General features: G+C 40.7%; 1 protein-coding gene across 1 annotated transcript; it reads right to left on the reverse strand.

Annotated features, from left to right (window-relative positions):
• Positions 1–9,885: 9,885 nt before the first annotated feature.
• On the reverse strand, positions 9,886–12,185 carry LOC120055588 (zinc finger protein SNAI2-like). Its single transcript, XM_039003467.1, has 3 exons — positions 11,966–12,185; positions 11,147–11,668; positions 9,886–10,529 (listed from the first exon to the last, which is right to left on the reverse strand). Exons 1-3 carry the CDS (start codon positions 12,042–12,044, stop codon positions 10,348–10,350), a joined length of 783 nt encoding a protein of 260 aa, XP_038859395.1. The 5' UTR covers positions 12,045–12,185; the 3' UTR covers positions 9,886–10,347.
• Between the last annotated feature and the right edge of the window lie 262 nt (positions 12,186–12,447).

The following is a 12,447-nucleotide window of genomic DNA, read 5'->3' on the forward strand; positions in this document are numbered from 1 at the left end:
ACAGTATTGTCAGATACATGATTCTTTATGACATTTACCGTTTTGTCACCCTTTATTTAGCATAACTTTGTTCTGAATTATTTCTGAATCATCTACATATGTCTCATAAAATGGTTATAAAGGCGTCATTAAGCCTTAATTAATAGTTGTAGTCTCTCTACGTTCAACCTGTTTAACATATAGAACTAAAATAGATGAAAGAATCCATCACAATCAATATCATTATTCAAACGCCACTACTAATATAATCAATAGGCCTATAACATTGAAGAACAAGTCTTGGTTAACTTAGGACATGTTTCAGCTCTGCCAAACACTCCAAGGCCACAGGGACATGTTGTTTACTGAAATGTTCTCTTCTCTTGCTGTAGTCATGAGATTTTGCGACTTGCACACTGAGGAGGAAATACAATCAACTAAGTATGATCACAGGACCTTCGACAGTTGACCTCTGTTCGAATGAAACTGCATCTTGGAAATATCAGAGTAGCCTCCTATTGACTGGAACATAGCATTGTTCGTCATCACTTCCAACTCTTCTTAGAGCTTCTGTAACGACATGTTGACCTAAATTATTCCTTGACCTGGTTGTAAGGGCATCACTCCCCTTTCACAATCATGGATGTACACATCAAGTTAAATGCAAATCAAATGTGTTTGTTTGTTTGTTTCCCAAGTGTTTAGACACTCAGAGAAATTGCTCATACAGCCAAAATGCATAATAAGATTTTAAATGTCTTCACCTATTTGACAGCACTAACTTGATGTGTATGTGCACGTTGAATAAAACTCTTTAACACCTAGCCTGCTACATTGCTGGAAGATGAAGGGTCTGAGGCACCAAGGCTGTGTTTACACAGGCAGCCCAATTCGAGTCTTTTGACCAATCAGATTAGCCCTGAAAAATAACTGATGTGAAAAGATCTGAAGGGATTGATCAAAAGACCCATTAGTGGAAAAAATTTAAATAATAATTGGGTTCTGTGTGAACATAGCCCAAGACACGTGGACCACTTTCAGCAGAAATAATTTAAAACATGTATTGAAAAAAGCTATCCATACAGTCAGTTGGAAGTAATAGTGAAATTTGATATGAAAGGGGTGCTGAACATAGTGATTTAGCCTCAGTTTTAATAGTTCTCATTAGAAAATGCAACTGAACGAGATTTGGGTCTTGGAGGTGTGCTTTGATTGTGCGTGTTTTCGTACGTCGGACACATTTGTACATTCACTCTGCCAAAACAATACACATGTCACGAACGTCGTAGAGAGGAGACCAAGGCGCAGCGGGATTATAATACATACTTCTTTTAATAAAGAAATATACTGAACAAACTAATACAAAACAACAAAACGAATGTGACCGCTATAAACACTGAGTGCAGACATGCAACATCACATAGACAATATCCCACAAACCAAACTGGAAAATGGCAACCTAAATAGGATCCCCAATTAGAGACAACGATAAACAGCTGCCTCTGATTGGGAACCAATCTAGGCCACCATAGACCTACATATGCCTAGACTACACACACACACCTAGACATACAAAAACCCTAGACAATACAAAACAATCATATCCACCCTCGTCACACCCTGACCTGACCAAAATAATACAGAAAACATAGAATACTAAGGTCTGGGCGTGACAACACAGTTACAGTCACTCACCCTTCTAGATAACAGTCTAACCCGGTCTAACCAGGTCCTGTGTCTGGAAATATCCTCGGCTTGCTAGCAAGCTAGCCAACTTATTTAGCCAATTATCTTCAACTGGCCGGTGTGCGACCATGACAAAGTTGGTTTGACATTGGATAGCGTATCCGTGGGACTAGTTAGGGACTGTCAATATATTACACAATTTAAATGGGACAGTATTTTCATTTTGCACACCTTTCAGTTCTCTCATTAAAGGGATACTTCAGGATTTTGGTAATGAGGCCATTTATTTACTTCCCCAGAGTCAGATGAACCCGTGGATACCATTTTTATGTCTCTGTGTCCAGTATGAAGGAAGTTGAAGGTAGTTTCGTGAGCCAATGCTTACTAGCGTTCGGGCAATGACTGGAAGTCTATGGGTATCTGCTAGCAGATACCATAGACTTCCAGTCATTATGCTAACACTGGTTAACAATTGCTATAAGACTAGTTGGTAACTCCCTTCAAACTGCACGCATAGGCATAAAAATAGTATCCACAAGTTCATCTGACTTTGCGGAAGTAGATAAAGGGCCTCACTGACAAAACCACAAGTATCCCTTGAAAGGATTTAAATATTTATATACACTGAATAAAAATATAAATGCAACATGCAACAATTTCAAAGATTTTACTGAGATACAGTTCATATAAGGAAATCAGTCAATTGAAATATATTCATTAGGCACGAATCTATGGATTTCACATGACTGGGAAGACAGATGTGCATCTGTTGGTCACATATACAGTACCTTAAAAAAAAGGTAAGGGTACGAAAAGGTACGAAAACCAGTCAGTATCTGTTGTGATACTCATGCAGCACGGCACATCTCCTTCACATAGAGTTGATCAGGCTGTTGATTGTATCCTGTGGAATGTTGTCCCACTCCTCTTCAATGGCTGTGCAAAGTTGCTGGATATTGGTCGGAACTGGAATACGCTGTCGTACACGTTGATCCAGAGCATCTCAAAGATGCTCAATGGGTGACATGTCTAGCGATGCAGGCCAAGAACTGGGACATTTTCAACTTCCAGGAGTTGTGTACAGATCCTTGTGACATGGGGCTGTGCCTTATCATGCTGAAACATGACGTGATGGCGCCAGATGAATGGCACAACAATGGGCCTCACGATATCTCTGCATTCATATTGCTAACGATAAAATGCAATTGTGTTCGTTGTCCGTAGCTTATGCCTGCCCATACCATAATCATACTGCCAACATGTGTGACTGTTCACAACACTGCCATCTGCCCGGTACAGTTGAAACCGGGATTCATCCATGAAGAGCTCACTTCTCCAGTGCCAGTGGCCATCGAAGGTGAGCATTTGCCAACTGAAGTTGGTTACAATGCCGAACTGCAGTCAGGTTAAGACCCTGGTGAGGACGACGAGCACGCAGATGAGATTCCCTGAGATGGTTACAGACAGGTTGTGCAGAAATTCTTTGGTTGTTCAAACCCACAGTTTTATCAGCTGTCCGAGTGGCTGGTCTCAGACAATCCCACAGGTGAAGAATGTGGATGTAGAGGTCCTGGGCTGGAGTGGTTACATGTGATCTGCGGTTGTGAGGCCGGTGGGACGTACTGCCAAATTCTCTAAAACAACGTTGGAGGTGGCTTATGGTAGAGAAATAAACATGACATTCTCTGGCAACAGCTCTGGTGGACATTCCTGCAGTCAGCATGCCAATTGCACGCTCCCTCAAAACTTGAGATGTGTGGCTTTGTGTTGTGTGACAAAAATGCAAATTTTAAAGTGGCCTTTTATTGTCCCCAGCACAAGGTGCACCTTTGTAATGAGCATGCTGTTTAATCAACTTGTTGATATGCCACACCTGTCAGGTGGATGGATTACTTTGGCAAAGGAGAAATGTTCACTAACAGGGATGTAAACTAATTTGTGCACAAAATTTGAGAGAAATAATTGTTTTGTGTGTATGTGTCACGTCTACTCCCGCTCCTCCCCTCCGGTGTTTGACGTTGCCAGTTTACTGACCACCGGTACTGGCATTCATCATCATGTGCACCTGTGCTTTATCATTAGGCATACCTGGACTCCATCACTTCACTGATTACCTCACCTCTATCTGTCACTCCCTTAGTTCCATTCCCCAGTCAGTATTGACTATGTGTTTCATGTCTGTACGCTACTCGTGTTTCTTGTTTTGGTGCATGTTCCATTTATTATCAAACTCACCACCTGCACTTGCTTCCCGACTCCCAGCGTCCACGTTACAGTATGGAACATTTTTGGGATCTTTTATTTCAGGTCATGAAACTTAGGACCAACTCTTTACATGTGGATTTCATTTTTTTTTTTCAGTATATGAATTTCTCTCATTTACAGTTGGCTTGAGGTTTATATGTCATTGAAATTTGGAGCAATTGAAATTGAAAATATTGTCCCATGTACATTGTGTAATTTACTGATGGTCCCTAACTAGCCCCATCGGGAAATCCCAAGGCAAACCAAATTTAACATGGTCAGTGTGCTGGGTATGCAGCTGTGCTCTGAATTGATGATTACTTGGTTGCTGCCAGCTTAGGGCATGTGGACAGTACTGACATAAACCCAACCCAAGGAAAATTGTTACAATCCCTTCATTCCGAGACATAACCTTTTTTCCTAATAATATTTCAAATCTCAGTATTGAACGAGACTGACGTTGTAACCAAAATTATCCTATTTACACATTGTAGTCAATTTTGACAATAGAATAAATGCTTCTGACTCATATCGACGCCACATAGGCCGTTTTCAACTAGATACGTTTTTGTTTGTTTGTTGCTCTTTAACAAGATGTGTGAGGTCTTTAAACAGGCCAGAGTAGCATCCCTGCAGGCGGGCGTAGGGAGTAACAGAGAATACACAATCAGGTCATTCTTCTGAGCCAGGGTTTGGAGAGGAGCTGGTGGATCACGCTGTGGCTGGCTGGACAATCAGGCCTCAGAGGACACCCTTAACTTTATTTGTTCCACTTGACAGTCACAGAGGAACCACACTCCTCATTCACCATTAAGTCAGCAGCTTTCAAAGAATGTGCCCCCCTCACATCTATCTGACCATCACAAGCAGTCAGTGCTCTATGTGTGTGTCAGTGCTCTAGTTCTCGTGTCAGACATTCTGTGGTGTTTATATAGAACATATGTTATAGGACAATGACATGGATTTGAATTGGGTAACCATATACTAGAACAAACAAATAATAGTCCTGAAGTTATTTTGAAAGCACCTAAAATCAAATGGATTCAACCTTGTCATGCAGAGCATGATTATGTCATTGTTTAAATCTTCAGGTTTGGTAATTATAGGGGAAAGTGGGGTAACTTTAGCCATTTTTTACATTCAGCATCACTCCATATTCTTTCTAACAAGGATGTCTACCTATATTTCAGGATGTGGTGTATCCCTGGAAATAATCAGAATTCATGTAAACATTATAGTTTTGAAAACAGCTTGTCTAACAAAAGTGGTCTCTTGGCACTGCTCACTGTTCTGCCCTGAATGAAAAATTACTGCTAGCTTTTTAAAACCATGTCTATCTTTATTTCCAAAAAACAATTCAGCAGAATTGCTTTTTTGTGTTTTAATAATTTTAAGCATCTTTTAACACAGGCTTAACACCTAACAAACTCTTTGTACTTAAAAAAAAACACTATTAACATAGGACAGGCACTGTTGTTACCTCATATCCTGTCAATATTGCCTTGCATGGGAAGAAAACATTTCAATTTGCTCAACTTACCCTATGACCATTGGCTCAACTTACCCCAAGGCAAATATTTTGACTATATTAGTCCCCACAGCTACAAGGATGGTTGTCGCTCAGGTTATGGATGTGTCACTGCAACCTTAAAGGTCCTCAATGATGTCACCATTGCACTTGATTCTAAGCAATGTTGTGCTGCTATTTTTATTGTCTTGGCCAAAGCTTTTGATACGGTAGACTATTCCATTCTTGTGGGCCGGCTAAGGAGTATTGGTGTCCCTGAGGGGTCTTTGGCCTGGTTTGCTAACTACCTCTCTCAAAGAGTGCAGTGTATAAAGTCAGAACATCTGCTGTCTCAGCCACTGCCTGTCCCCAAGGGTATACCCCAAGGCTCAATCCTAGGCCCCACTCTCTTCTCAATTTACATCAACAACATAGCTCAGGCAATAGAAAGCTCTCTCAAGCATTTATATGCATATGAAACAGTCTTATACTCAGCTGGCCCCTCCCCAGATTTTGTGTTAAACGCTCTACAACAAAACTTTCTTAGTGTCCAACAAGCTTTCTCTGACCTTAACTTGGTTTTGAACACGTCCAAAACAAAGGTCATGTGGTTTGGTAAGAAGAATGCCCCTCTCCCCACAGGTGTGATTACTACCTCTGAGGGTTTAGAGCTTGAGGTAGTCCCCTCATACAAATACTTGGGAGTATGGCTAGATGGGACACTGTCCTTCTCTCAGCACATATCAAAGCTGCAGGCTAAAGTTAAATGTAGACTTGGTTTCCTCTATCGTAATCGCTCCTCTTTCACCCCAGCTGCCAAACTAACCCTGATTCAGATGACCATCATACCCGTGCTAGATAACGGAGACGTAATTTATAGATCGGCAGGTAAGGGTGATCTCGAGCTGCTAGATGTTCTTTACCATACAGCCATCAGATTTGCCACCAATGCTCCTTATAGGACACATCACTGCACTCTATACTCCTCTGTAAACTGGTGATCTCTGTATACCTATCGCAAGACCCACTGGTTGCTGCTTATTTATAAAAGCATCTTAGGCCTCACACCCCCCTATCTGAGATACCTACTGCAGCCCTCATCCTCCACATACAACACCCATTCTGCCAGTCACATTCTGTCAAAGGTCCCCAAAGCACACACATCCCTGGGTCGCTCGTCTTTTCAGTTCGCTGCAGCTAGTGACTGGAACGAGCTGCAACAAACACACTGGACAGTTTTATCTCTTCATTCAAAGACTCAATCATGGACACTCTTACTGACAGTTGTGGCTGCTTTGCGTGATGTATTGTTGTCTCTACCTTCTTGCTCTTTGTGCTGTTGTCTGTGCCCAATAATGTTTGTACCATGTTTTGTGCTGCTGCCATGTTGTGTTGCTACCATGTTGTTGTCATGTTGTGTTGCTACCATGCTGTGTTGGCATGTGTTGCTGCCATGCTATGTTGTCGTCTAAGGTCTCTTTTTATGTAGTGTTGTGTTGTCTCTCTTGTCGTGATGTGTGGTTTGTCCTATATTTTAATTTAATTTATTTTTAATCCCAGCCCCCGTCCCCGCAGGAGGTCTTTTGCCTTTTTTTAATCCGTCATTGTAAGTAAGAATTTGTTCTTAATAACTGACTTTCCTAGTGAAATAAAGGTTAAATAAAAATACATAAAAATTAAAGGACGCACTTTCATGCTAGGTTTAGGACCTCAAATTGAAGACCCCAAATGATGTATCGAACAATCTTAAAATTATCTACTTTGGTTTAGATACATTCTTCATGAAACCTGTAACACAATAAAATCATAGACTTGGTGAAAATCATTTTTTTGGACCTAAATTGCTTACCACTTTTTCCATGTGGTTTCTTTTTTCACAGACTCCATGAAATGATGACCCCTACCTACATCTTTGGTCAAATCATTAATTTTGTGTATGGTTTCCTAGCAACAAGGGTGGCTCAGCTTACCCCACTCTCCCCTGCACAACAGGATAACTACCAACATTAACAGTTTCCACCCCCCACAAATATTTGATTTCACACGTTACCATAATAGCCATATGTTGCAAACCTCTTCTTCTCCTCCTCCTACCACCACCACAGCTGCTACATTAAATATTCATGCCAGGATGAAAAGCATTGCATGTCCTTTTCACAGATGATAAATCAGCCAGGCTATTAATAATCATTGTAATAAAAATAAATGGTAGGCCCTATTTCACAAGAGACGGAGATAGCAAGTTATGGAAATATTACATTGAAAATACAACATTGTACAATGCAGTGTGCATTAAGTAGAAAGAAACCATGCTTTTATCTTATGGTGGCATTTCGAGTATACCCAAGAGCTGCTGATTAATTAGTATTCCTTTGGGACATGTTCCTCGTATTCTCTCATATACACTATGTTACTGATATTTCAATATGAAATCAGGGCCTTATTCCCCATAGCTATGAGATAATATTATGTGGTGTATATCAGTGCCTGCACCTGCTTCTCTCACAGAGAGGTCTGACATAAAAGCCTGGAGCCACCTGGTTCATACCTGATCCAATCAGAGGAGCCCAGGAGAGCACCTGGAATAGTTTGATGATGACTCATAGTGTATGTATGGATTTAGAACCTACCTACAGGAAAGACTAGCTCATCAGCCCTTCAAAATTACCCAGAAAGGAGCACAAGTGTCTGTTTGTCAAGTCAGATCACTCGGGTCAGCAGCTTTTGGGAATTACAGAACACTGAAAAAGTCTGGCTTGTTAGAGAGAGTTCAATGCAAATGGTATCCTTTTAGGTATTGTACTACTTAGCCTGGTTTCTCTCTAGGTTTCTTCCTAGGTTCCTGCCTTTCTAGGGAGTTTTTCCTTGCCACCATGCTTCTACATCTGCATTGCTTGCTGTTTGGGGTTTTAGGCTGGGTTCCTGTATAGCACTTTATGACATCTGCTGATGTAAAAGGGCTTTATAAATACATTTCATAGATTGATTGACTGGTAAAGATGTAACCCGAGGAATTCGTTGGTGGCACACATCCCAGAATCCTTGGAGGTTGTCAAAGCAATAATGCAAATCTGGGAATTAAACTATTCCAGTGTCTCTGCAGTGATTGCTGTGAATTAAGCATTCAGTATTAGACCTCAGTTTATGCATTAGCAGGAAGACAGATTCAATCAACTCACTGCCTGAGAGCATTCACCACACGGTCAGACAGAGAGACAGACAGAACCCTGAGGGATCCAGTTGATTGGCCAATTAGAATTACAATAGATAGCTGTCCACAAGAAATCAGCTCTTCCATTTAAAAAGGAAAACTGGCTGCAGGCAGGAAAATGAAGGGCCGTGGGCCCTCAAAGGGTGTAACAAGTGAGTGCTGATCAATATAGCCAGCATGTGTTAAATTTCAAGTTTGTTTGGACAGGTTCACAAGGAGCAGGTCCAGCCTTGAGTCTGGGTTGAGTCATCCTTCGTTCTTTCTACACCTCCACCATGGAATGAAAGCATGAAAGCAGACTGGAGCAGGAGCCTGACTTCTGCTGTTGTATGTTTATCTTTGAAGCAGTTGGAAAGTTACCATATAAAGTTGTCTATGACTCCACAAAAAGGTTGTTACCATAGTAATGCCAGGCTAGTAGTTTCAGAGAAAGTAATACAAATATTTTAACTTGTATACTGATAAAAAGCTAAGGTATAGACATCGTACATGATGTGATACATGTGATTTAGTATATTTCTTTGATTAATAATCTCATAAAGTTAAATTAAGAAGACATTTTATATCCAGCAAGTGCATGGATATAGTGAATATCCAGTGAATATCCAGCAAGTGCATGGCACCATGCCATGATGGATCCCTGATAACAAACTATTCACAGTCCTTGCACAGAAAAAGAAAATCAAGCATTACAAACATTTCATGAACCTTTATTTTAAAAAGCATCTTAAAAATAATCAAATCATTCATTCAGTATCACAATTCACACTGTCAAAAATACAATCATCTTATTCACACTTACATTCAAATATATAAAAATATAAATGCAACATATTTTTTTAGAAAAACTACATAATTGCCAAGGCGAAGTGAGGCACTTGATAAAAGTATTGCTATCTTGAGCAAAACAGTTGCTGTGTCATGATTGTGCAGGAATTGTAATACTTTCACCCTAAAAATACATCTTTGCACTTGTTCCCTAAGTTATGATGGCTTCTAATATTTCATTGGTTGTGCACTGCTCTGTCTCTATCGTTTGTTTCCATACACCATGTCCACTTGGAATAACTATGTGGTTTCTTAAGAAAACAAAAAGAATATGACATAAGCAGAAACATATCCTCTAAGAGAGATTGGTCAGAACATCAAAATCTTTGAGAAGGCACATTATTTCATATCTCTCCACTTCCCAAATGCATGGGCGCAACTTCCCTGGGGACGGGGGACATGCATTTTTGACCCCCCCCCCCCCCCCCCCCCCAGTTTTATCATTGGAATGTGATACCAAACGAGGCAACGGTGTGCTTATGGACCATACAGACTCCTCCAAGCGGTCGGGTAGACTGCTTGGAGTGTTTATCCGACTGGATAAAAAAAAGATATATAATTATGTCCCCCCACTTCTAAAACCAAAGTTGCGCCCCTGCCCAAAAGTACATGAAATGTACAGACAGAATGGCACATGGTATAACTAACATACTGTATAGTTCAACACTGATTGCAATAGGAGAAAAAAAACCTGCTTAAAATGAAAAGCACATGACAGAGAGTATTTGTTTTTACACTGATATTAAATGGATTGTCATTCAGGCAGTCAGTCAAAGAAAGTCTTGCATATTTGGTAACAAAGCCTCAGTATGTAATATCCCCTGAACAGTTATTGAGGACTGAAAAGTACCAGAGGTCTCTGGCGGTGGCACTGTCTCCCAGCCCAGCAGTCTCAATGTACTACACAACAACCAGATTCCTCATGCTTGTGCAGAAGAGACATTCTGGAGAAGGTTTTGGAACAGTTCTTGCATTGGTATTTTTTCACATCCGAATGGGTTTGTAGGTGTGCCCTGAGGTTGGACCTGTCCGCAAAAGCCCTACTGCAATGGGGGCAGGAGAAGGGCTTCTCTCCTGTCAGAGGGGAAAGGAGAAGAAATGTGTCAGTATTCACAGGCAGATAAGATATACAAAACAAACACAGCTATCCACTCCACTAAACTGACATGGGCCTAATACTGTATGAACTATTTGCTCCATAATCAACTGTAATAATTTAACTAGAGCATGGACTTATACAGTTACTCTTATAGTGCACTGTAAAAGTTAGGAATCACTAGAGGAAAGCCAAATTCCTTCTTCCCTGACTTTATGTCAAGCATGAGATATGGCTTGACATAGGAGTAGGAATCTTTTAGGCTACTTAGTGAAGAGTATGAACCAGAACATGGAACAACACAAGCATGTCCCAAGTCTTGTAAAGTGGTGTGAAAACCCCTTCTTTAACATGAGTTACCACTTATCACATAACTGTTTTGACAGGCATATAGGGAATTTCAGCATTGCAATGCACTTTGCAATATGTATATGATAAATACATTTACAGTCTGTTAAAACCCATTATCATAAATAATATATCCCATAAATTGCACAGTTATCCTAAATTGGAATAGCCCACCAAGCAGCTATCTTCAATATTTCCAAGTATAGGCTACAATACAGTATGGCACTCCAAATCTTTAGTCACTCACCAGTGTGCGTTCTGATGTGTCCCTGAAGCAACCACGGTCTTGAGAAAGCTTTGCCACATATTTTACAGACACAAGGCAAAGTGTGAGTTCTGATGTGCATTTTTAGCGCTCCAAGACTGACGTACTCCTTTTCGCAGTATTTACAACTGAATGATTTCCTCGTCTGAGCGTCACAGTGCAGTTGCTTATGCTTCAGCAGTCCAGAATAAGTAGAATAGGACTTTTTACACAAACTACATTGGAATTTCTCTGCCTCCACTCCATGAGGGTCTGTTAGTTTGGTAAGCATCCGCTCGTCTTCATCGCTCCTGGGACTCTCAGAGCCGCTGTGGTCTTTGGATGAGGTGTCAGAGAGCGATGAGGGGTATCCAGAGATGGGAGACAGGTCACTTGAAAGCGGAGATAACGGCAAGCTGCTCGTAGTCCATACCGTGATAGGGTTGTAAACCACGGAGCTAAGGATCTCCGGTTGAGGGATGACAGGCAATGGAAGGCCCTTGTAGAGATACGGTGAAATAAATACTGAAAATGGAAATAAAGACAACATTCATTTAGGTGATTAAAAGTAATTTTATCTCACAGTAATAATAAGCCTATATATGTCAATTTATAATTTCCTTCAAAAAGAGCTGAATAACATCGCCTCACTGAATTGCACGGATTAGAAAGTTACAAAGTAACACTAACTTTGACATAGAGATACAATGAAACGACATATCAGCATAATAGCCTGACCGCAGTCAATTTGTAAACTTTGTAGCATGTCAGTGTAATCCATGTATCTGTTGAGCGATTCATTTAGAAAAGGTTGTTGCTTACCTATAGGGCTTTCCAGCTCGCTATAATTTGGCTTCTTAGATGAGTTGAAATGTTTCTTGACAAGAAACGAGCGTGGCATCTTGGAAAAATAAATGGGACTGGAAATGTGGTATAAACTTTTTTCGTAAATATAACGGTCCCCTCAGGGCGCGACAAATCACTGCAGAGACGGAAATCCTTATTGCATAGTCCAGTGAAGTGTCATCGTGTAGTGCAGAGAGCGCTGTTGTAACAGTACAGCAGGCAGCAGTAAAGAGCTGTAAATACTCCCTATCAGGTGCATGGGAGGAGTCTCACAAAATTAATTTACATAGCAGGGGTCTTCAAACCAATTAAAAACATTTTTTTTACACGTACATTTGTAATGGGTGGAGTCAAGACCCGCCCTCTTGCTAAACACTAAACAGGTGTTTTTGTGTGTGGAGTGGGGAGGTTTGTGGACTAGTGGTGGTGGTGGTGGTGGTGGTGTTTGGGTGTGTAGC

The sequence above is a fragment of the Salvelinus namaycush genome, chromosome 11 (assembly GCF_016432855.1).
Source record: "Salvelinus namaycush isolate Seneca chromosome 11, SaNama_1.0, whole genome shotgun sequence".
Taxonomy (NCBI): domain Eukaryota; kingdom Metazoa; phylum Chordata; class Actinopteri; order Salmoniformes; family Salmonidae; genus Salvelinus; species Salvelinus namaycush.